This window comes from Alternaria alternata, assembly GCF_001642055.1.
Source record: "Alternaria alternata strain SRC1lrK2f unplaced genomic scaffold CC77scaffold_9, whole genome shotgun sequence".
Taxonomy (NCBI): Eukaryota; Fungi; Ascomycota; class Dothideomycetes; order Pleosporales; family Pleosporaceae; genus Alternaria; species Alternaria alternata.
The window spans coordinates 192,222-214,918 of NW_017306198.1; the positions used below are offsets into that span (position 1 = coordinate 192,222).

At 49.9% G+C, this 22,697-nt stretch overlaps 6 protein-coding genes across 6 annotated transcripts; 2 read left to right on the forward strand and 4 right to left on the reverse strand.

Annotated features, from left to right (window-relative positions):
• Positions 1-320: 320 nt before the first annotated feature.
• On the forward strand, positions 321-764 carry CC77DRAFT_1060713 (FK506-binding protein 1; the record flags this gene model as incomplete). The annotated part of the gene is made up of 3 exons (XM_018528356.1): positions 321-586; positions 639-680; positions 737-764. The coding sequence occupies 3 exons, from the start codon at positions 321-323 to the stop codon at positions 762-764; spliced, it is 336 nt and encodes a 111-aa protein (XP_018386429.1).
• Positions 765-1,027: 263 nt separating this feature from the next.
• On the reverse strand, positions 1,028-2,064 carry CC77DRAFT_1049631 (hypothetical protein; the record flags this gene model as incomplete). The annotated part of the gene is made up of 2 exons (XM_018527584.1): positions 1,448-2,064; positions 1,028-1,389 (listed from the first exon to the last, which is right to left on the reverse strand). Exons 1-2 carry the CDS (start codon positions 2,031-2,033, stop codon positions 1,028-1,030), a joined length of 948 nt encoding a protein of 315 aa, XP_018386430.1. The 5' UTR covers positions 2,034-2,064.
• A 544-nt stretch (positions 2,065-2,608) lies between these two features.
• Positions 2,609-4,324, reverse strand: CC77DRAFT_934049 (hypothetical protein; the record flags this gene model as incomplete). The annotated part of the gene is made up of 2 exons (XM_018534360.1): positions 2,609-3,954; positions 4,030-4,324. The coding sequence occupies 2 exons, from the start codon at positions 4,322-4,324 to the stop codon at positions 2,609-2,611; spliced, it is 1,641 nt and encodes a 546-aa protein (XP_018386431.1).
• Positions 4,325-8,207: 3,883 nt separating this feature from the next.
• CC77DRAFT_847117 (hypothetical protein) lies at positions 8,208-10,369 on the reverse strand. Its single transcript, XM_018533402.1, has 3 exons — positions 9,066-10,369; positions 8,708-9,016; positions 8,208-8,660 (listed from the first exon to the last, which is right to left on the reverse strand). The coding sequence occupies exons 1-3, from the start codon at positions 10,119-10,121 to the stop codon at positions 8,427-8,429; spliced, it is 1,599 nt and encodes a 532-aa protein (XP_018386432.1). The 5' UTR covers positions 10,122-10,369; the 3' UTR covers positions 8,208-8,426.
• A 4,711-nt stretch (positions 10,370-15,080) lies between these two features.
• On the forward strand, positions 15,081-16,941 carry CC77DRAFT_1019814 (acetylornithine deacetylase). Its single transcript, XM_018524917.1, has 2 exons — positions 15,081-15,197; positions 15,249-16,941. Exon 2 carries the CDS (start codon positions 15,331-15,333, stop codon positions 16,540-16,542), a length of 1,212 nt encoding a protein of 403 aa, XP_018386433.1. The 5' UTR covers positions 15,081-15,197; positions 15,249-15,330; the 3' UTR covers positions 16,543-16,941.
• A 158-nt stretch (positions 16,942-17,099) lies between these two features.
• On the reverse strand, positions 17,100-20,285 carry CC77DRAFT_934903 (mitochondrial presequence protease; the record flags this gene model as incomplete). Its single annotated transcript, XM_018534405.1, has 2 exons — positions 17,100-19,893; positions 19,939-20,285. The coding sequence occupies 2 exons, from the start codon at positions 20,283-20,285 to the stop codon at positions 17,100-17,102; spliced, it is 3,141 nt and encodes a 1,046-aa protein (XP_018386434.1).
• Between the last annotated feature and the right edge of the window lie 2,412 nt (positions 20,286-22,697).

The window sequence follows — 22,697 nt, forward strand, 5'->3', positions numbered from 1 at the left end:
ACAAGATCACGCAATTTCCCCAGACAAGCAATCAGCCCACCTCCAAGTCCTGACGTGCTCGATTCATTGGTCATGCTCGTCGTACTTGCCCTGGTTACCTTGCCCTTGCAGTAGCATGAGGCTGTGTGCTGACGATCTGCACCCCACCACCCCACTAAAGCTACCCCTCCAAGGGCCCTTCTAGCTGCCTTCCTTCTTTCCGTCCAAAGCTTCCTTCCATCTTCCACTCACCTCTCTCACTCCAATCAATGAGAAGCTTCCTTACTCCTTCCACCGTTCAACGCGCAACAACCCGAGCCTTTTCTACAACCGCACGCATCATGGGTGTCCAAAAGACCATCCTCTCAGAGGGCAACGGCCCCTCCCCACAGAAGGGCGACAAGGTCACCATGGAATACACTGGCTGGCTCAAGACTAGCACCGGCGACAAGGGCAAGCAGTTCGACAGCACCACCGGCCGCGGTCCCTTCCAGACCCCCATCGGTGTTGGTCGCGTCATCAAAGGCTGGGATGAGGGTGTCGTTCAGATGAAGCTCGGCGAGAAGGCTAAGCTCGACATCAGCAGCGACTTCGCTTACGGCTCCCAGTAAGTTTGAATGGAGCTTCTTGTGTACGCGCAAGTACTAATATTCCTGTAGGGAGTTCCCTGGCTTGATCCCCCCTAACTCTGACCTCATCTTGTAAGTTTTCGCGTTGTGATGTATGTGTATGGGTTCAAATGCTGACTCTGGAACAGCGAGGTCGAGCTCAAGAAGATCAACTAAGTCCACGAAGCAACCGATGACGGAGAGACGTAACGGTCGCCGTTACAAACGTTGGGATAGCAAAGGGACCAGCATAACATTCAATACACGAAGTTATGAAACCTAGTTGCCAAACTTCTTCATCTCATGTGCAAGCTGTTTGCTTTCTTACATTCTCAATGTGTTTGTTGATTGATTTCTCAGTGTCCTCTAATAGTGTCCCATGATCGAGATACAAAGCCCACCATCTTGCCTGGAACATCGCGCATGGCCACTCAAGCCATCTACATGAATTGGAAAAGACCTAGGCCCATGCAGATGAGGACACCAACCATGCTAAAAGATGGACGAATTGCGGCACCCTCATCGTCCTCACCATTGCCGACATTAGTAGCCACCGACCGGTCTGTCAATGGGTTTATCCATAGGCACATGAGCCGTGAGTCCGTACCACTCACAGCGCCTTCAACATTCCCATCTGGTGACCAAAATGTGGTGATGACGATGTCAGTACCGGCACCCAGACCACTTGCATTATAACCAAAAGCGTAACTGAGGTTGTTGGACTTGGGAAGAGTGGGGTGACAGTTCGAGCTGGCGTTGCTTGTAGAATCTGGTGGTGTAGGCGCGTCCTTGCCAGTTAGTGCTAAAGAATGTCAGCTCAAGATTACCTGCAGATGTCGACTAGAAGGCCGAACACGTACGTATGGCAGATATTCCGGGCCAGGAAGTAGAATTCGTCACCTCGGAACACTCGTCAGGGAATGTTTCATTCAGTCCTCTTTGCACGCGAAGACAGCTCTCTTCCGTCGTCTCTGTTTCGTTGGCAGATAGCCCCAGTAGCGTGTTAACCTGGGTTAACAACGACGATATGCACGTCGCGCCGACAACCTTCTCGCAGTCCCAAGAGTTATTCCGCCCAACAGGATTCTCATATAAGAAAATGGCGCAGCCTCGATACGGTAGGTTCTCGCTATCAAGTTCGAGTGAAGGAGGAGTGCCGAGATAAAAGCTCTTCTCCGTGAGCATGGTCTTGCTGGAGTGGGTTTGATTGTGGTGTGTAGCGAGAGTCCATGTTAGATTGTTGTTGTCATCTGTAATAGCTGTGGAGAACGATCGTAGCCCGATTGCTTCGTAGGTTTTGTCGGTCACGTTGCATTCTGCTCCTACGGGGGTATCGTCGGGAGGGCAATGCACATCTCCACATGAGCCGACACTGCTGTTGAGGGCGTATTGTGCTGACGCGGAGGAAAGGAAGGTTGTGAATAGTAGTGAGGCTTGAAAGAACATATCGCAAAAGATGGATCTATAGAGGAGATTCAGGAAGGCTTCTACGACTACGGAGATAGTATACTGGACTGGCAATTGAGTAGATGCCGTGGTCTGGCAGCTTATGAGCTTTGAGACCCATAGCCAGTACCTACTAGCTACTGGACCGATCCAACCTTTGGCCTTATTTTATCACCAAACGCTTTCGTGTTGTAATTCTGGCTAATTGCGAGGCTCACAAGGACTGTTGCACACCGCATACAGTAGTTATGATGTTAGCCAAGCGACAATACTGCCGAGCCACCATACAACGTCGTCTAGACATCCGATATCCGTGTAGATTCTGGGGTTAGGCCACCGAGGCCCCCTACACTTGCCCCCTCGTTATTGTGACCGTGCCACTATAACATCGTGTTGTAAGGTCACCAGCGCACACGGCAGCCTAAACAGGGGTAGACAAGGCAGATTGGCAGATAGAACAGTATGACAAGGATGGGTAAAGTTGACAAGAAGGGCTACGACATGACGTCATCTTATCATTATCAACATGCGCGCTTCGCAGATCTCCAAAAGCACGCTAGCGACGCTGTATCCTTCTATCCTCGATCCCTCGAAAAGTCCGCATGCGTATTTCTTCGTCGTAGTACGCTTGGCTCGCCTTCGTGAACGGCGACGATACTACTGTCTCGACGTCGTCTCACCGTTCGACTTCTTCGCAACAGCTTCTCCCACCAACCCTGTTGAGCCAGCCAACCTCCTTTCAAGCGTAATAGTAACCACAACAACAGACCGACGGCAAAGACTGACCAGGAGAACGAGAGCGCATTTCGCTTGAAAGGGAATTCGGAGGTGTCAATAGCAAAGACACTAGAGACAACGACTACAGGAGATATAATAAGAATGGTGAAATCGCTGTTGTTCCCCCCTTGTAAGCTAAGGCGGTATTGCAATTGAAAAGCAAGCTCTTTGCATGAATCTCGGAAGTAGGACAATTTCTTCCCAAAGGACCTCAACTCCCTATACACATCGTCTAACTCGATTTTCATGCGCTCTATATGTTCGATGACCTTGGATGGCAGCGTCACTTTCTGATCGTTGAAGTAATCGATGTCACTTTCCTTAAAGTTGTCCCAGCAGTCAACCTTTTCCCCAATATCTTGGATCAACATAGTCAGAAGCTCTAGCATGGGCTCGTTCCACTTCTTTATGGCCAACTGCTCGGTTGGAGATGCAGTCGAGAATGGGCAACACGTCATATGATTTCTGAACGAAGCTTCCACTCGCCCGATCACCCTTTGGATCTCATTTCGGGCGTGCTTCACTTTGACCAGACTGATGGCCAAGTAGTACTCCCGAGCGTCAGTGAAAGGCATGTTCGCATCGAATTTGCCCATAGATATCTGATCCCTGCGTTGGTATTCATCACGTTCATCGTCGCCGATCTCACGATCTGGGTCGAAACTGGTATCTTCCAGGTTATAAGCAATCCAACGGGTATTATCGGAACCGCAGACAGTGAATGATGATCGCGCTTGGTACATCCCATACGTATCTGGTTCGTTCGTTGGGTCAAGGAAAGAAAGGTCTGTCCATCTGTTTCGGTTCGATTTCCCACTCTCAGGCTTGCCCTCGACCTTTGGTTTTGTATCTTGAAATGCGAAGTAGGGAAAGTGGTTTCTGAGCTGGTAGACACAGTATCCTTCGGTGGAAAGTCTGACTTCCATAGACGTTTGGAACATGACAAATTGTCCTAGCAGATCCCGGATTGCTGGAGCTTGATGCTCAGTCGCCGTCTCAGTCAAAGTGAGCATATGGCATGGAGATGGATTTGCGATGTGTATGAGCCGCCGGTCTGCATCCTTCATATGCTCATGGTTGAAGCGTCTTTCACGAAGATGACGCCTCAAATCTCTTGCTGTCAAACGCTCTTCGTATTCTCTGGCTTCACACGTAGTGCTCTGTGTTGAGATGGAGGGATGTCTCTCATGGGCATCTGTGATATCGCATTCGATGCTACCATGAGGGAGATCAGCATTCAAGTGTCGCATGTGTGCTGTGTTCGAAGTTGTCGAGTTGCTCGTGATGTTATCCGCATTTGGCCTCATATGTGTTGGAAGAAGCGGAGCTGTCCTGTCGTCCAGCCACGCCTCGCCTAGGCTCATCTTTCCTGTGTCATTGAAATCCTTTTCTTCAACACCCCTACAGTACTCTAATACAGCCTCCACAAATGGGGATATTCTATCGTCATCATAATGCTGCATAAAGAGTTGGATACCATGGTGCGGGGTCAGGAGTTCGCCCAATGATTTCATCAACGGATAGAGTTCTTGTGGCCTTCGTTCATGGCCAAACATCTGTGGCCATTGTCTGCCAAGGCGTCGAGAGGCTGGATTAAGAATGGATTCCACGACGTAAGCCATGGGAAGCTACATGACAAGTCAGCTCATATCGAAACAACTAACTCCGGACCGTTAGGCCTTGAGAAATTTGAAAGGGGAAAAGGAGAGGAAGGGAAGAAACCCCTTGGTATCCACCTTGGACGTTCGTTCACCGAAGACATCGTCGCAAGTGTGGTTGTTGAAAAAGAAAAACGATGCTAAGCACTCACTGCTGGGACTCAAAACCTTCTGTTAGAATCTTAATATGTGATCAAAGTATCGCGAATTTGGCGATGCTGTAACTATGTTCTGGTGCATGGTGATACAAAGAAGATTGAAAAGGTAAAGAAGGACTCAGACTTGTCCAGGATGTCGCAGAATCGACCATCCGGACTTCGAAAAGCCAGGCCACAGTGCTCCTCATATACTTCTCGCTCTTTCGTTAGGTGTCATCTAAGCTTTACGTCTCAAGCTTTTCCATCTCATATCTGTTCGACCAACCAAAGATCGCAACGTCTTTCAGATGCTGATGTTGTGTCCAAAATGCAAGTCTCGCTATTCGTACACGTGTTTTGGCGTTTTGGTGCTGCAGTCACAAGACCATCTGCAAGGCCTCGTTTGCCTCGTTTTGCTTGCGCATCCATAGCTCTAGTCGTACAAGATGCTGAGAGCTTGCGGTGATGTGAGTGGGGCGCGCAGAAGCCCATCACTAACTGGACTAATCAACCTCGTCGTTAAATATACTGTGTTCGAGGGACTCGGTTTAGATTCGAAATAATATAAATTCAGGCGTTATCGTGGCGAGGATAGGCAGGGAAGCCTTCCCATCTCACATGCATAAAAGAGGGCGTCGGGTTGCCGTGTAGAGGACCCATGTACGATACGCTACCCAGCAGGCTTGGTATCGCGTATCTCCGGTATGTAGTGGCACGATTCGCCCATGCACTCTCGTCGCAAACAAAGAGGGGTCGGATGCACATTAATTGTTAGCACAGGCCTGTGACACTGTCAGCTTTGAGTCTCAGCGCCTTGTCAATTCTTTCTGGTACGACGTGATAAAGTATTTAATACTGACTCAATGCCGGACGAGTGCCTCTGCCGTGTGCGTGAGACCTCGAGTGCTGTAATACGTGTTACGGACGTGCCTGAGTGATAGTCGCTTTGGAATTGGTATGATGGCGTTGTCGAGGCGCAGATACCTATTGCTTTTACAGCCTCACGATTAGAGAATATAAGGCCTATGAGCGCCCAAGTATGAGCTCTCTGTAACCTGTAAGGAACAACCCGCAACAAAAGAAGGATGACGTATACCTATATATGGATACTAGGTTATGAGAGAAGGAAGCATTTGATGAACCATGGTCTTGATCTGGAGCAATTCGTAAGCTCAAGATGACATAAGAAGTATCGTGTTTTTCCCAGGACAAGGTCTGTTGTTGACTTGACTACCAGCGGGCCTAGAAAATACAACTATTGCATTCAAAAGACCCTCTTCCTCTTCGAAGCGATGAGTGTTGCGCTGTGCTTCGAATGACGTTGCTATTCGACGCCCGACTGTGCACAATCATGATGTGATTGAGGACACGGATACGCGATTCCGTGAGTGTGCCCACATCAAAACAACAGGTTGGTGTACGTGCACTCCCATTGATTCAAACGCTGGCCTTCTGTCTTCCATCACAAAGCCTGACATTCAAGCAAATCGTGGATTGTTTCTTCTGCCGCAACACCTCCAAGTATCCCGTGGAGAAACTCCTTTCGACGGAATAGAACGGCTATTGTAGAAGTGATATATGAGGGCGAACCTGAACCCGCGTAGTAGTACAGTAAGCGCATCTTCCATAGCCACATCCTGGACATCCTGAGCTCGAGATGGGGATCGAGGAGCACCCGCAGTGGCACTGAGTGTTATAGAGTTAGGTTTATATCCCCTTCACCATTTGACAAGATGCACCCACACACTGCCAAATGTATACATGACGTTTTTTTGCCTAAAATTGTAAGCTTTTACTGCCTCGTCAAGACATCTGGCTGTACCTACGCAAGCTCGATGAGGTGGAGTTGTTATCCTAGACAATCTTGTAAGCCTTGCCCACGACAGCTAAGCGAAAATCTAACCGTTTTTCACCCCACAACGGTCTAATCGTCGCAAATAGTGGAGAACGATCCGTTTCTAAGAGATGCTCAAACATATCCAAGTTTTAGAGCAGATATGGTGCTATTTCAGAAGATGCTTTGACTGGTATCTTGATTGTGACTTGGCGGGCAGTTTTTCGTGGTAATGGGAAAAGTACATCGGCACGATGCTGTCTCGCAGGGGCCGATGCATGTTGGCGTGCGCTACCTGGGTATAGTCATCGTGGGAATGCAGATAGATCTGCTATGTTTCCTCGCGGGTCTTTGTGTTCCTTGTATATGTTAGCAACGTTACGCGCAAAAGATATCCGGTTTTCAAGGCGTAGAGCACGGGTTTGTTCAGACGATCTACGAGGAGTTCATCGCACCCGGGCAGCTTGTCAATTGTGTCGCATCCGCCGACTCTGAGATTGATGACACGAGAATCGTGCTCCATGAAGGTAATCAAATTAAGTTTGGGAGCTCCGCAGACCATGTGGAGACTTTCATTGTGCATTGGGAGCGCTTACACTTCTTGAGATGCTCACGATTGCAGGGGTACCAAGGTAGAGCGAGAGTAAATACACAAGCCTGGTGCGTGACTCCATAGGTAAGACAGAAGCTTCGCTATCCAAACGGTACTATTTGAAATATCCACATGTTTTACCTCATATCACCTGGGTAGTTTTTGAGACAATCCGGGTATTTACCTAGGTACTTAGGTACCTAAGTAGTGAAGCAAGTCAGACACCCAGGGTGGTATGCCGAACATACGCGTCCGGCATAACGCCCTAGTCTACACCCATGAACAGTTCAAGGTCCTACGTGTCATTGTCTGTTAAAGATGTGCCTCATGATGCGGGTGGTGGTGCGAAGGGACACAGGCGTGCGATTGACTGGTGGAGTGACGCAGGGCGCACAGGTGCGATGTGTGCGTGTGCTGAGGTAAACTGTCGTCATATTTAAGTGGGCAGACTTCAAGCACGCTGATAGAAAAAGCCCTATAAAGCACCATGATCATTGGAGATAGCAAATATACTAAATTCGCCACTTTAGGCCGTCATCCAATCTGAAGCTTCGAGAGCATTTCAACAGCTCATCTTTCGTAAGTGCAAAGTTTTCTCTTGCCTCTCTCAGCTAGGTCTAACACCAAAGGGCGCCGCACAGGGAAAAAACTCAGAGAAAACACTCTACCATTCTAATCATGAGGCCGATAGTCACGACCTGAGCATCCACCACACTCATTCGAAAATGTGCATCACACTTTTGAGCAGAGCCATCCCTCATACTAGGAGTTCTAAAGTTGTGAAGACGTTCTCGATTCAGCATCTCACTGATCAGGTGTCCAAGATACGGCGATGTGCCAGTGTGGGGGAAAAACTCTTTAAGCAACGCCATAAGGTAGTGCAGGAGCACAACCATTGCGTGTACTGCTCAGCTGACGAACTTGTGATTCAACATATATGGGGAAAACAAATGGTGAATTTTTATTCGTTATGAGGCATAACAATCATGTCAGTATGGACATGAGAGACCGATCTTAGTATAACACAAAAGTAGCGATCGCCCGATGCACGTCATGAGCTCACGTGAGTCATGGTAAGCCCTGAGAATTGAAGATGTCTAAATAGTTCAGTACTGCTTGCCAATGTCGACTTGGTGGTATCAATCCAGGGTATGCGCACCTCTTGAAGCCATCGCATTGTGCGTCTTTCTTGGACGAAAGCGAGTTGTAACAAAATTGAATATATAATCGAATACGAAAGTTATAAGCGGGAAAGCGAACGCCAAGATGCAGAAAGATATGCCAAAGTTACGTGGATTGCGCTCGAAGAAAGAGAATATGGGCTGATCTGCGCCAAAATACTGAAGCACGATCACAAATGGTGTGGTTATCCAAATCATCTACGCTACTTTAGTATCAAAGTGAAACCAGAATCCAAAAAGGACGTACGAGGATGTTCGTGCGGGTTGTATGACTTGTGTTCTCGGCGGCCTCAGTGGTTCGACGACCGATGCGCTGTGTATCGAGGTTGACCTCATGAGCTTTATGCTGAAGCTCATTGCTTTCGCGGTTTAGAGAATGCGCCTCACGTTGAAGCTTGTTGCTCTCCAGATTAATTTGATTACCCTCAAATCCCATGCGAAGTTTAAGCTAAGTTGTGCTTAGTCCGATTCACAAACAGTAGTCAAGCAACTTACGGCGCTTGTTAGATCCTCGCAAGACGTGACTAGCGATATCAACTTTTGCTCCAATCTCATCAGCTCGACGAATGAAACATTGATGTCCTTGAGAAGCAGCCTCCCATGACTAGCCTGGATATCTCCGAGGCATTTAATGTCGCCATTGGGGCCATTGAATTCGTTCCATTCCCGGACCACAGAGGAGATGCTTTTACTGACATAGCTTAATAGCTGCTTAATTTTCACGATGCGATGGAATAATTCCATAACATCTTCCTTCGGTCCATTATACGAAATATTCAGAATTCTGTTTCGGTCTTCTCTCTGCTAAGGAGGATATTAGTATTCATATGAAGACGTTCAATAACGGACGTACCCAAGCTTTGACGTAGGATTCTAGTATCGCAACAAGATACGCATATTCACGCAGCACAAGTCTCATCCAAACACCAGTAATGCGCAGGAAGAATCGTCTTGGATCACGGATAGGGTCGTCAGCGTACATGTTGTGGTTGTCGTCTTCCGGGGCGAAAATCTCCTTCCTGGGAATAGGATCGTCGTCTTCCACGATCTCGTCTGCCGCGTTGCTGTTCTCTGCACCATCTGCCTCATCATCCCCCTCACCATCAGAGTCAGCAGGACTACCTTTAAAGAAAGCATAGCCCACCCATTTTGAGTAGTCCCAGATGCACAGGACGATGGAGGTGTGAGATTTTTTGATAAGAAAGCGATCTAGCCGATTGCCTTCCCGCGCGTTTGACTCCGGTGATGGCAAATCTAGCCAACTCTCGCCTTCCCCGCTTGATTCGCGTGCCTTCCATTCATCGCTTTCGCTCGATATTCGTCGCAATGTCAAGTAGGGTAAATGAAGCTCCAGGCGAGGAGTCACAAATCCATCAACCCTTTCATGGATGCGAAAAGATGTCGCACAGGATATGTGTTTCGAAATAGCATCTCTTAGGGTATCACGCTGGTGACACGCGGCCGTTTGTGCGAGCACCAAGATTGTGTCCCGGTTGAGGTTGCGGATTGCGATTTGCCGATGGTCAGCGTCAGGCTGGTCTTTGATGCCGAAACGGTCTAGTTTGAGGTGCCGGCGCAGATCATCCGTCGTAAGGAAATCGGAATATTCACGACTCCTATTGGTTCCATGTTCGCGATCATCCAGATAAATCTCAGGTCGCGATCGAGCCGTGGCCATTTGCCTTTCTGTTTCGCAGAAGTCTTCAATGATCTGCGTATCTCGACAAGGCGTCGATGTTTCGTTGTCTACGAGAAAGCTGTCCCAGAAAGTGCGCTGGCTATTGAGTTCCGTTGTTGTCTCATCAAAGGAACGATCAGTGTATTTCCTAGCAGCATAGGGCTTAGAAGACCGAAACTTTAGTGTGTTCCCAGGAGTTTTGTGATTGTGGCGGCGTATGCGACACTTCATCTTTGGATGTCAGCAGCAGTCCTCGGTTGGGCTCCAAGCTGATCCTGGCTTGAACTAGTTTGGCGAATGCAAGGAACTGTGGCAAATCTGTATGGAAAATCTGGATATGGATGATTGTCATAGTGTTATTTCTGTTGGCTTGGTTTCCGGTGTAGTGTACCTAGGTATACTCTGGGTAGTTGCGAGCAAGACGTCAGGTCAGACACTGCGGAATAGATGTAGGTTTCGTTATTCCCGAGTCAGATACTGCAGCCAGTCGAAATGAAGTGTGATATCTGGGTGATCTTGAAAGCCTCCTGTAGGCGTTACAGGAGTCCCATACTCACATGAAGCCCACCTGCATGTCTTATAGGGGTGACAGAGGCGGTGATGACACTCAAACCAGTTGCCACAGTTTCTCTGTGATTCCAATGGTAGACGAATCGGTCGTGGAGCAGTCTTCAGCATGACCATTGTATTGCCCGGCACACAGACGTTATCGTGTTCATCAACCACATTACACTTCAACCAATCTGCGAAGACGCATGGCTACACAGGAGGGCGCATTATCAAAGCTCAGAAGGTAGAGACGATACCGGATAGCCCGAGATCTCCAGTGTATGCTGCATGTACAGGCGTTAGCATCGATGGTTGTAAGGATTTGAACAAATCGCAAGATTGCTATTTGCTGGTCTCAATGAGGCGAACCCTGTCAGTATTTCGTAGCTAAGCGAACCTTAGCCCATCGTAACCTGCCTAATCAAATGATGCATTGCCTGTGATGCATGTGGAGGACCAACTGACAGCGCACCCCGCAATGCCGCGCATGATGCTCGAGATCCATGCTCAGCTGCATACACAGCCGCTCTGTACGGGATGCATTGGGTCTTCATGCTTCATACCTAATTAGGCAGGTATAGTATGATCTTCAATCCATACCACATCGATCGCGTTGTGCTAGGTAGGTTCAACTTTCGCAGTGAGACAAACTTCGTCTACAACATACACAGCACACACAACAGACACTGCTTGAGCAGAACATCTCTAGTGCTTTCCTAGCAGAGTACGATTACTCACTCTACTTGCCAATTGCAGGAGCATTGGATGGACGGACGACTCCAGGTTCCAGCACATCTACTGAGATTCAGCCTTGTACTACACCGTCGGGCTTTGGGCGACTTCGTCGATGCGAGCTGCATCTTCGCCCAACGGATCTTTTCCACGTCTTGTATGGTTACCGCCTCTTTGCGCTTTTCTTCTTTGTCAGATTGACCATGTCATCTGCCCATCTCACCGGAAGCTGGGAGGCTGTGCATTGTTTTTCAAATTTCAAAACGGGTCTCTAGTAGAACTGATCGGATCATCGTGTATGGCCCGGATTGCAAGGTGAAATTTCCAGTTGCTGTATCTGATACTGTGCTGTCAAGTGCAGGCTATATTCATGGGCACATCATTCTCGATCAGACGTACCATGTCAATCCAGTAGTTGTCCCATTCACATGGACTCAGATTTCCAATTTTGACGCTTTGTAAAAGCTCTAGAAGTTTCACTTGGTTGCATCTTGTGGCTCACCGATCGTATTCGATGATCGTGCAGGAAGGCGTCCTACACCCGCTAATTAGATCAATGCAGTCTAAGTTAGCATAAGACTCTTGGTCACAAGGCTCAATAGCTTTGTGACCACTGTTAGCCGGATTAGGATTGTAGAGACTCTTGTGTGATTGGAGAAACATGTGTAGGTACAGAACGAGGCGAAGATGACCTCCGGATTTGGTATTGAAGTTCCGTGAGACACAGATCAGATTTAGAATAGCCTTTGATATCACTGATAAGTTGCAGTCTTTGCAAAGAATTACCTAACCTGCACTTTGGTAACATGACAGTTCCCGCAGCGGCCGTATCCGCACGACGGACAAGTGTTGCTTCGATAAGCAATTGAGGAATAACCACAGTAACACTAATCGACGTTAGTATATCTGATGAATCAAGGAAAACAAGTGTAGACAAACGCATTGCCACACATAAGTGTGTTTCTTCTTGCTTGAGGGCGCCCGATTGTATATGGGAACTTCGAGCTGATTGAAAGGTTGAGTATCAGCATCCACTCCCGCTGCCGCTTTCTCGTGCTTACAATCTTGTGCAGTTCCACTTATCTCATATGCTTGTAGGAATAGCGAACCATGATTAAAACTGTTAGCCATCGTCCAGGCGCGCACATGCAAGACCTAATTACCAGGGTATCGCTATGTCAAGGTTGAACTGGGTATCGATACTGTCTTAGCTCAAAAGCAATGCGGAGAGTACACTGCTATACCGCTTGTTTCTAGCCAAAATCTCTTGTCTATAACAGAGCGATAATCTACTATCCGCGAATGCCTCTAACGTCGTATGCTGTAATTAACACCAATGTCCAAACATAAAGATTTGCAGAGCCTTCGGCAATCTTTCTAGGACAGATGATCTTTTCAGAACCTCGAGAGGTTTCTGCTTTCAACAGCAGATAGCCTAGGGGAAAGAGAATGATGTTTCTCGCAAAGTGTCCTGGCTGAATATGCGGCAGGTAACGAGCCTGGCTTCGATCGCGATGTTGGTTTAACGGAGGTAGGAGGTACGAGCTGACGGGCGATTCGTGGTCGAGGTTGGCACGTCTGTTCGATTCTGGTTATATCGTCGCGGGTAGTTGGGTAGACTATGGGATGGTCAGTAACTGTTCTAGATCGAAATAGGCACTGTATCTGTCCAGAAGGCTCGTGACCAGGACGTTGGCGTGGTCCATGCCGCTATCGCTACGCGTAGTCAGGCTATTAGAGATGCCTAAGTACTGAAAGAACGCAAGACACGAACTCTCGATATGGACCATGTCGATGGGGTCTCGCAGCCGTTGGAAAATTGAGTGCTTTCGCCATGGTGAAACAACCAAGATGATAACGCGACACGCGACGCTACGCGTTTTGGAGTGATATCGCGATTGGCAGTTAAAATTCGAAGCTGGCTTTCATGCTTGTTCAAAAGCGCGATAGTCTGGCTTCGCGATAGCAGGATCGCGCAAATAAACAAAGAAATGTTCGACTTACGAGATGAAACGTTTTTGCGGTGTGTCGTGAGCTGCTTCGAACTTTGATTATTCGATGTTTAGGACTGAAAACCGAGCTGGTTGCTCTAACGATTTGACTTGGAGTATAAGCATCAGGTTCTTGACATTGGGCGGCTGTAGGTGATAACTAGTGTTAGAAGGCATTCGAAATTACTAGACTTGGGCTGGAAGCGAACCATGGGTCAAGGGCGTGCCTTCTAAGATTGTTGAAGGGCCGATCTCCAGAGGCCTCGAAGAGATCCCAGTCTTCAGGATCCTGGCACTGTCGTGCTTCATATTACATGCCAGATGCATGATATATTCTTGCCCATTCAAATTCACGGTCATCCTAGTGCTGTCGCTCTGTACTCACATCTGATTATAAAAGATGATGTTTGCGAGAGAGCGGCTAGAAGAGCTACCTGGGTATGGGCGAGTTTAGTCGCGGTATGCGAACGCCATTGGAAAGTCGAGATATTAGCTCTGTAGTCCATTGAACACAGGCACGACAACCACGCAGCTATGGAACTGTATGGGAGCACTGATCGACTGGATTGCGCCCAGCTGCAGGGAGTCTTCCCTCAGTTCACCTGCTGTACGCCAGAGGAAACCCTGAGACCTGTGCACACAGTCTTCAACAAGTCTCAATGGGCAGGAAATATGGTTGTCCCCGCATGGGCTGACATGCGCTGTTCCGGTCGTACCGGTCGTACGTAGGTAGTGTCGACAAGGTCTGGTGGGCAGATGTGTGTAGCCGTCCTTAGTAAAAGGTTGTGTTCTCTATTTGCAAGACCGAGCTAAATGTCTGGTCATGTATTTTCTGGCGAGTGACTTGACTGGAGCTTAGGATGCCAGGGCTGGAATTAGGTACACAAGCTACTGTGATATTATCGTTTCTGGTTGACAGGTCGGACTGAACCTTGAAATGACTGTGCGCGGAATAACGTTTGGGGTGCGCCGAAAAAGTGTTGCCGTAATCAAATACAAGATGTGCTTCTGCGTGATGAGCAGTCGTCTAAAATCATTTATGCAATTCTTCCTAGTTTCTTCCTTTTTTTTTATTCAGCAAGTACCTAAGTAGGCATTGTGCATGAAAAGCATCGTGGGCTTGGCGGCTATCTTGGACTTGTTGCCAAAAAGCTCGGGTCGAGACCGAAGCGGAGATGATCGCTTCAATGGTCGGAGACGTTGATAAGAGGATACCATATAACATGGCTTAAGACATGGCGCGAAGCCCAAAAGATACCTAGATACTTGAGGGAATACTCCGTTCATACGCAGAGAGCGAAGGATCGTAGCTTCTTATCAGATAGTATAGCAAACCCCTACTTAGAATCGAGGTGTAGGACGCTGAAGCGCAAACGTGTTGCGTTCGTGGAGTCAGCAGCTGCTAGGCTTTCGGTGTTGTTTCTGTATATATTAGACAAGTGATTGGTACGAGCAAGATACAGAGGAGAACTATGTAGCTTAATAGCAATACGATAGGTACTCAACTTGTAGGAAAGGCCCTTATCCACCCAGCAAACTCTTCTCCCTGAAACTTTCTGACAGTACAACAAAGCTTACAGTAAAAGCTGGAGAGAAGTTTGGACTTTTTAAGCGTCTGGCATCCTTCCAGGACTTTTTTCATTCTGTAGAGGTCACGAAACAGAACGGCGAAACTCCAAACATCCTATTTGAGACTGCTATTTTCTTTATGAGATCGAGCACCTAGTTAGGACTATGCAACGCGACGACATTGTACAACAATGTTAGGAACTCACGTTAGTTCTCATATGGTCGAAGAAGTGGGCTCGAGTTTAGCGGGATTCGGCATGTCCCCCCACTTCCGATCGTGTGAGCACACAAAGCACTCTGCAATTGGTTGATGGCATAAGAGAGCCATGTAGATCGCGATATGCTATGGCACCCTACATCACTATAACTTCGGCCAGCTGGTTTACCATGTTTAAAGTGCGGACAACAGAGGAGGCTGTTTGTGGCCCTGGATGATACGAGCGGTGCGCAATTCGAAGATCGGAAGGTAATGGTGTCGAAGATCGCCACGGGTGGGTAACGAAGTAACAAGCTTAAGCCACCAAGCACCGCGCTGTCCCGTTCCCGTCAACCCAACATCGGCCTTCAATCGTGGCACCACCTGCTACTCAGCCCTCAAAATGATGCTCCAATCACTATCATTCCTTCCTCTGGCCGTCAGCGCACTGGCTGCCGTTACGTCACCTCAGATATCCGTCGAGCCGTCCGTTCTAGAGCCATCCACCTCTAAAGACCTTCTACATCTCCACCGCAAACTCGTAGAAATAGAATCTATTAGCGAGAACGAAAAGAGTGTTGGCGATTGGCTCACCGATTACCTCCGCGCACACGATTGGACTGTCGAGAAGCAGGAAGTATCCAAAGACCGATACAACCTCTTAGCCTACGGCAGCAAGCGCGAAACCACGATCGTACTATCTTCGCATATTGACACCGTGCCACCGTACTGGCCGTACTACTACAATGAGACGACCGACATCATCGGCGGCAGAGGCAGCGTGGATGCGAAAGGCAGTGTCGCACCCATGATCATCGCGGCACAAGGCATAAAAGGTCATCTACAAGATGATATATCACTACTCTTTGTGGTCGGCGAAGAAACAGGCGGCGACGGCATGCGCGCCTTCAGCGACTGGGACAAGCGCCCATCGTCACACGAGATCGTCATCTTCGGAGAGCCCACGGAAGCGAAACTCGTCTGTGGACATAAGGGCATGCTGGGCTTCTCGGTGAAAGCCACGGGCAAGGCGGCACATTCAGGATACCCGTGGTTGGGCGTCAGCGCAAATGACATCATGGTGGAGGCACTGGGCGAGCTCCTCAAGCTGAGGGAGCACCTGCCTTGGAGCACGAAATACGGCAACACGACTATGAACTTTGGACGCGTACAGGGCGGTGTTGCAGCCAACGTCGTCGCCGAAACCGCGACCGCAAACATCGCGACGCGCCTCGCCGCCGGAACCCCCGATCTCGTTCGCGGACAAATCATCGACGCGCTCAAGGACGTCAAGGCCGCCGCGCAGAAGGAAGGCGGAGATCTGGAAGTACAATGGGGAAGCGAGGGATACGGAGTTGTGGACATAAACTGTGATATTGAGGGCTTTGAGACAACGACCGTCAACTACGGGACGGATGTGCCATGGCTCTCTGGTGACCACAAGAGGTACCTGTACGGTCCAGGCTCTATCTTCGTCGCGCATTCAGATCACGAGGCGTTGAAGAGGAAGGAGCTCGAGCAGGCTGTTCTAGACTACCGTCGCCTTATTATCAAGGCGACAGAGGTCAGGGAGAAGGAGCGACAATTGCAGAGCGACGACCAGATCGAACTATAAGGTGATCTATACATATGCATTGAATATAGCCAAATACCCAAGCGCAACCATTCTTTTCCTTCATTTCGAGTATCACTATCTGCTGTACCCCCACATTTAGTCTACCAGGAGAAGAGTCTCGCTCAATACAGGCAGGTCTGAAAGCAGGTGCTCAATGCCCCTTCCCAAATTCCACCTCTGACTTTTGACGGCCGAGGAGTGAACTGGATAGATGGCATGACATTTGTTCTTGCGCGTTATCCCCATATTTGAGGGTCAGAGCGAACCAGCAATGGGAGAGAATGCGTGGTCCGTCTGGGATCTGTTCGTTGCGCTGGTGAAGAATGTGTGACAGAGGGAGCTGTGAGATGCCTTGTTCCACGCACGGTTCGGGGGGAGGTAGGCCCGGTGAAAATAAGACAGATAGCAATCAAGATACTTCATGGTGAAATGGTAAAGGAGGAAGGAGCGATGACACGACGCTATGCATTCAACTTACCCAACGCCGATGATGCTAGCCTTTCGCACTTCATATCGTACATATACTTATACAGTCATGATATCGTCAACCGAGAGACTCAGCTTGCGATAGCAGGCACGTCGTCCTCCTTTTGCGCAATACCCTCTGCCTCCTCGGCAGCCTTTGCGCTCTCTGACATACCCAGATCTCTGAATTGCCAGCCATCGACTTCCTTGACCCAGTCCTTGCGCTCGCCCAAGATGGCGACACTGCTCTCCTCGGCACGCTTGACAAGGAACTGGTCTGCTACAGCTTGTACCTGCTCAGCCGTGACGTCGAGCAGACGCTCGCGACGCGTCTGCAGCATGTCGTCCGTGACGCCAGACAGGAACAACCTCGTGCCTTCGCGGCTGACACTCTGTGGTGCGTCGTATCCTTGGAATGTGCTCAGTTTAGCTTCTTCGAGGTCTTGAGGTGTCCATGCGCGGTCTCGCGCCCATTGACCTGCTTCAGCCATGATCTTCATGCTGTTCTGTGGGTTGGGATCGCGGTACGAGTACATGCCAAATAGACCACCAAGACCACGGGCGTAGGCACCGCCTCCATAAGCGCCACCCTTCTCACGGATCTCAGGATGGAGTTGCTTGAAGGTGAGGAGCTTAGCAAGGACCTCGAGAGGTGCGCTGGAGGCATCGGTGTAGGCTACTGTCGGCACAGCGCGGGCAGAATAGTAGACTTGGTAAGGAAGAGGGAAGAATGACTTGGCGTTGCGGGGGTACTGCTTCTGCTGTGATGTTGTCGGTACAGAAACGTCCTTTGGTAAAGTGTTCAAGAAGCGTTGGAGTGCTTCCTGATTTGACGATGAGCTGTCGTTACTGCAGTTGATTGCTACGCGGAGCTGGTTGCTGTTTGCGATAGTAAAGGACTGGATGGCTTTGAGTTTCTGAATGACCTCGTCGAGTGACTCTTGTGATGCGAGAGCTGTCATGACTTTGACTTGGGTAAGGCCTCCGGTTTCTTCCGCCAATCGGCTGACAGGACTGATACCAGCTTCGGCGTATCTCATAGCATAAGAGTGGCCAGACTCTGCAATCGAGTTGATCGCGCCGCTTGCTGCACTCTGTAGGAGCTCTCTGATCTTCTTGCCCGCTTCAGGGCCATCAAAGTCCGTTTCTTGTATGATGGTTCGGAGAAGCTCATACATGTCGGGGATGTTGCGATCGAAAGCGTATCCTGAGAACGCCATGCCCTCTTCGTACGCGTTGAGTGACAATGGTGACTGTGACGAGTGGTACCCTACGGAAATGCCGCCCGTCTTTAGCTTGATCAGTTCCTCAAGCTGTTCCATCGTCTTGTTCTTGGTACCAAGACGCATGATAGCGCTAGTGAATAGCGGAATCATTTCTCGTAACTCGTCTGGAAGGTCTTGCAGTTTGTGCACCGCACGGAAGTAGGTCAGACCGTTGGTGGGGGCCTCACGCCATTGGACCTTCACACCATCCAGCTCGGTGTGTCGCAGTGGCTTCCTCTCTTTCTCTCGCGGAATGTCCTTTACGTGAACAGTAGGAAGACAGCTCAAATCCTCGTTCCTGGCCTTCTCTTGGACCTCTAGCAATTGGAGCTCTCGTTCCTCCAAATACTTCTGTGCCTCCTGTTCGCTCGGGAACTGCTTTGTGGTCTCCGCAATCTTCGCTGCCAGACGCTGGCTTTCTTCGTCTACGAGCTCCTGGCTGAATGTCTCCGAAGGCTGCATAGTGAAAGTCAGGGTCTTGTCGTTGAGAAGGTATTTCTCAATCAAGCTCTCCAGGTAGTCACCTTCAGCATACTTCTTCTGGAAAGCATTGACAGTGTCTTGCCATGCGAGGGCCTCCATTGGGTCGATACCGTTAAACCAGCCTGGCTTCAGCCTTTGAAGGATACCCATGCCAAAGTTGGCAGTCTTGTGCTTGAGCGAAAGTTCCAGCTGATGCAGGATGCCATCAACCTTGATCTTGTCGAAACCGTTTTTGCGCGCTTCAAGGAGGGTCTCGGCTATGGCTTCGCGAACTTTGCCTACGTCGTCTGCTTTGACAGCGTCTAGTCCAATGGAGAACACCCCTCGTCTGCCTGCGCTGTCGTAGCCGGTGTTGGCACTGAAATCGGCACCAAGTCCAGACTCAACAAGATTGCGGTACAGAGGCGAGCCATACCCACTCATAAGCAGACTGCTCAGCACACCAAGCGCAAAGTTCTCCACGGCGTCTGCAGTATCTCCCATCAACCATGTGACTGAAGTCTTGTACTGTCTGTCCTGAGGTACCAATGGGTCCAAGGGACCGGCAACCGTAACCTGCTTCGGGCCATCCAGAGTTATTGGTGCTTTCACTTCCTGATCCACGGCTATCTTGTCAAAACTGTTCAAGCGACTGTCCACCTCCTTCAGATGCTCGACCAGAGGCATGTCTCCGTAGGTGAGAATCTTAGCGTTGCTGGGATGGTAGTGGTCGGCGTGGAACTTCCGAAGCTGCTCCCAAGTTAGGTCGGTAATCTTCTGCGGGTCGCCGCCAGAGTTGTTGATGGCCGGGTAGAGGTGGTCCTGGAACTTAGTGTAGAACAAGTAGCTTGCATCCGACATCTGCCCCTTCATCTCATTGTACACCACGCCCTTGAACACGATGCGCTTCGCATTCGGGTCCTCTGACTCTTTTGCCAATGGGTTCTCGGGCCCCAGCCGCCACCCCTCCTGCGTGAAATCGTTCTCCTTGAGCAGCGGATGTAGGGTCGCATCAAGGTATACAGACATGAGGTTCTTGAAGTCTTGCGCGTTTGTCGTAGCGAACGGGTAGCCAGTGTGGTCGGCGAACGTCCAGGCATTCATGAAGTTGGAAAGCGAGCGGGGCAGCATCTTGAAGAAGGGGTCGCGAATGGGGTATCTGGAATGTCAGCAATGGAATGAGCGCACTGAAAGTTTGTCTTACCTCTCACTACCGCATAATGTGGTGTGCTCGAGAATGTGCGGCACTCCAGTGGCATCCGGCGGGTTGGTCTTGAAACCAATGGAGAAGACATTGTTGGCATCCTCACGGGCAATGTGCAGATACTCGGCGCCAGTCTTGTCATGTTGAAGGTGCAAAGCCGTCAACTCCAGCTCTGGCACCTGCTTGACGCGCTTGAGCGTGAAGCCATGCAGCTGCTCGCCGACATTCGGAAAGTTGGAGACATCGGTAACGGCGGCATATCCACGTCGAGAGAGAGTGGACAATCGTTGAGGGGTTATCGTGGCATTTCGAGGGCTCTGAAACTGCCGACCGACGGAACGCAGCATGTTTGGAATAGAGGATTGATGACAGAATGTCGCGCCGCCTCACAGAAATGTCAGAGGCACCCGCCTTCGATGACGCCTGTCGCGCCGATTGGCCGAGGGACCCCATACCAAAAGAGATTAGCCCGCAAAATTACTAAGACGGAAGAGTGCACCTGTATGGGCGGTTGATGCGTTATACGACTGGAGACAGGTCGGATTGGCTACTTTGTCACTGATCTCATCTGCCAGGTCCGATATTGAAGCTCGTGGGCGTTGTGGAGACTACCAGGTGTCTTGTGCCTTTCCGCGATCGACCAGACCACCGACTCCCTCCCCTCCTTCCTCTTCAACACCCGCCACGAGACATTGCCCGATCCGACCCCGACGACTGCATGACCTGACACTTCACATATTGCTACACCATACCCGTTGACGCCACCTGCACTGCGCTGGACCTCTGTTTTCACCCGAAGCAGTTCCCAGACGTCAGCGGAGAACTTCTACCTTCTGGACGCGCATTGTAGAGAGGCGGCCGCTGCAAGACGGATGCGCAACTTGGCTGCATAGGGGACCACGCTGGGGATACATGAGATTGAGTGCATAGGCGGAGGAACCATCGGGGGCAACACGAGGGGATCCACAGCTGAAGCGCTACACGGAAGAGTCACGACTTCATGGCAACAGTCGCCCAACAGCGCCAGCCGACGTCTGCCCAGTCCCGACCACACCACGAAGCAAGCCGCAGTGCATCTGCCTCTCCTGCAAACATGGCACCCGCACAACACAACCCGGCGCCTGCGCCTGCCAAAAAGGGCAAGGGCAAGAAGGCGACAGACCCCTCGGAACAGCAGAAGCAGATCCAGGCTAAGATTGCCCAACTCGAGCTGGATCAGGCAGGGGACAAGGAGCAGGAACTAGAAATCGGTGCGTCTACATCTTGCGACGGAGCTGCGGAAGAGGGGACATTCTGGGTGGCGCAGTCGATGTCTGGGGCTCTATCATGTGAATCGCTGGCTGACGTATGGCATGGACAGAACGCGAAGTCAAGAAAGCAAACCGTGAACTCTCCTCGCTCCTTTCCAACATGGACGGCCCGCTGTCTCGTCTCGAAGTCGTACAGAAACGATATACCGAACTCCTATCCGATATGAAGCGCACGGAGCGCGAACACCAGAAAGCGAAGAAGCGCGGAGACCAACTGCAAAAAGAGAAGGATGCGCAAAGGTCTGAGCTGAACAAGGTCACGACGATGAAGGATAAACTCGACAAACTGTCGCGTGACTTTGCAAAAGAAAACAAGAAACTCAAGGACGAACTACACAAGATTGAGAGCAGCGAATCAACCGCCAGGCAGGAACTGCACGAGCGTCTTGAGCACCTTGTCAACGACGTGGATGATTGCATAGCAGCTGCAAATGGGCCGGAACCTCAGAATCAAGCCGAGCAAGAGCTAGATGAACTGTAAGTCTGGCGCACTCGGCCTTTGCGGCACGAACTGACCCAACTAGGTTTCGTCAAAAGTTCAAGTCGTTCATTGACCAGTACGAGCTGCGCGAACTGCAATACCACTCGATGCTCCGACTCAAAGAGCTCGAAATACAGTATCACGCCGCTCGTTTGGAGCAGCAGCGCAAACAACAGGAAGCGGAGTCGTCAAAGTCGCATCAGTTGACCCGTCAAGTGTCAACGTTTTCCCAGACCGAGACTGAGCTACGTACGCAGCTCAACATATACGTGGAGAAGTTCAAACAGGTAAGTCAACCCGTTAACCCCTCGTTGGTCTGTATCATCATGGTTAATACTGACCAGATGCAGGTCGAGGAAACGCTCAACAACTCGAACGATCTTTTCCTCACTTTCCGCAAGGAGATGGAAGAAATGTCCAAGAAGACTAAACGTCTCGAAAAGGAGAACCAAAATCTACAACGCCACAAGGATATTACCAACCGCAATATTGGCGAAATGGTGGAAGAACGCCAGAAAATGCAAGAAGAGCTTGCCAGGAGGACCAAAGAAGCCGAAGACCAGCGAAAGAAGATTGCTCGTCTGGAAACGTTATGTCGTGGGATGCAAGCACAGGGTCGGGGGCAGGTACCGATGCACGAGCTGGATCACGAGGAACACGACGAGGAGGACGAAGAGGTTACGGAGAGTGAGTACGAATACGAGGACGAAGATAGTGCAGAGTACGACGACGATACTGAGGAAGACGGTGTTGAACCGGCACCTGAGCGTCGACCATTCGGGCCTGTTCCGCCACCTCCACCGCAGCCTCAAGCTGCGCAGGGAAAAGTTAACGGGCACACACAAGCCAATGGGCAAATGAATGGAGTCAAACGCTGATAGCAATATCATAGACACTCACTCTTCGTTCCAGCCATTTCTTTGAAAATCTGCAAATGTCGATTCTAATCTGCCATTTCAAACAGAACT

Bases quoted from the DNA above. Each gene is read 5' to 3' on its own strand.
- CC77DRAFT_847117 (XM_018533402.1), bottom strand. From the start codon at position 10,121: ATGAAGTGTCGCATACGCCGCCACAATCACAAAACTCCTGGGAACACA. The intron at 9,017-9,065 runs GTACGTCCGTTA...TATCCTCCTTAG, and splicing joins AATCCTACGTCAAAGCTTGG to CAGAGAGAAGACCGAAACAG. The intron at 8,661-8,707 runs GTAAGTTGCTTG...AGCACAACTTAG, and splicing joins GCGAGGATCTAACAAGCGCC to CTTAAACTTCGCATGGGATT.
- CC77DRAFT_1019814 (XM_018524917.1), top strand. From the start codon at position 15,331: ATGATGCTCCAATCACTATCATTCCTTCCTCTGGCCGTCAGCGCACTG.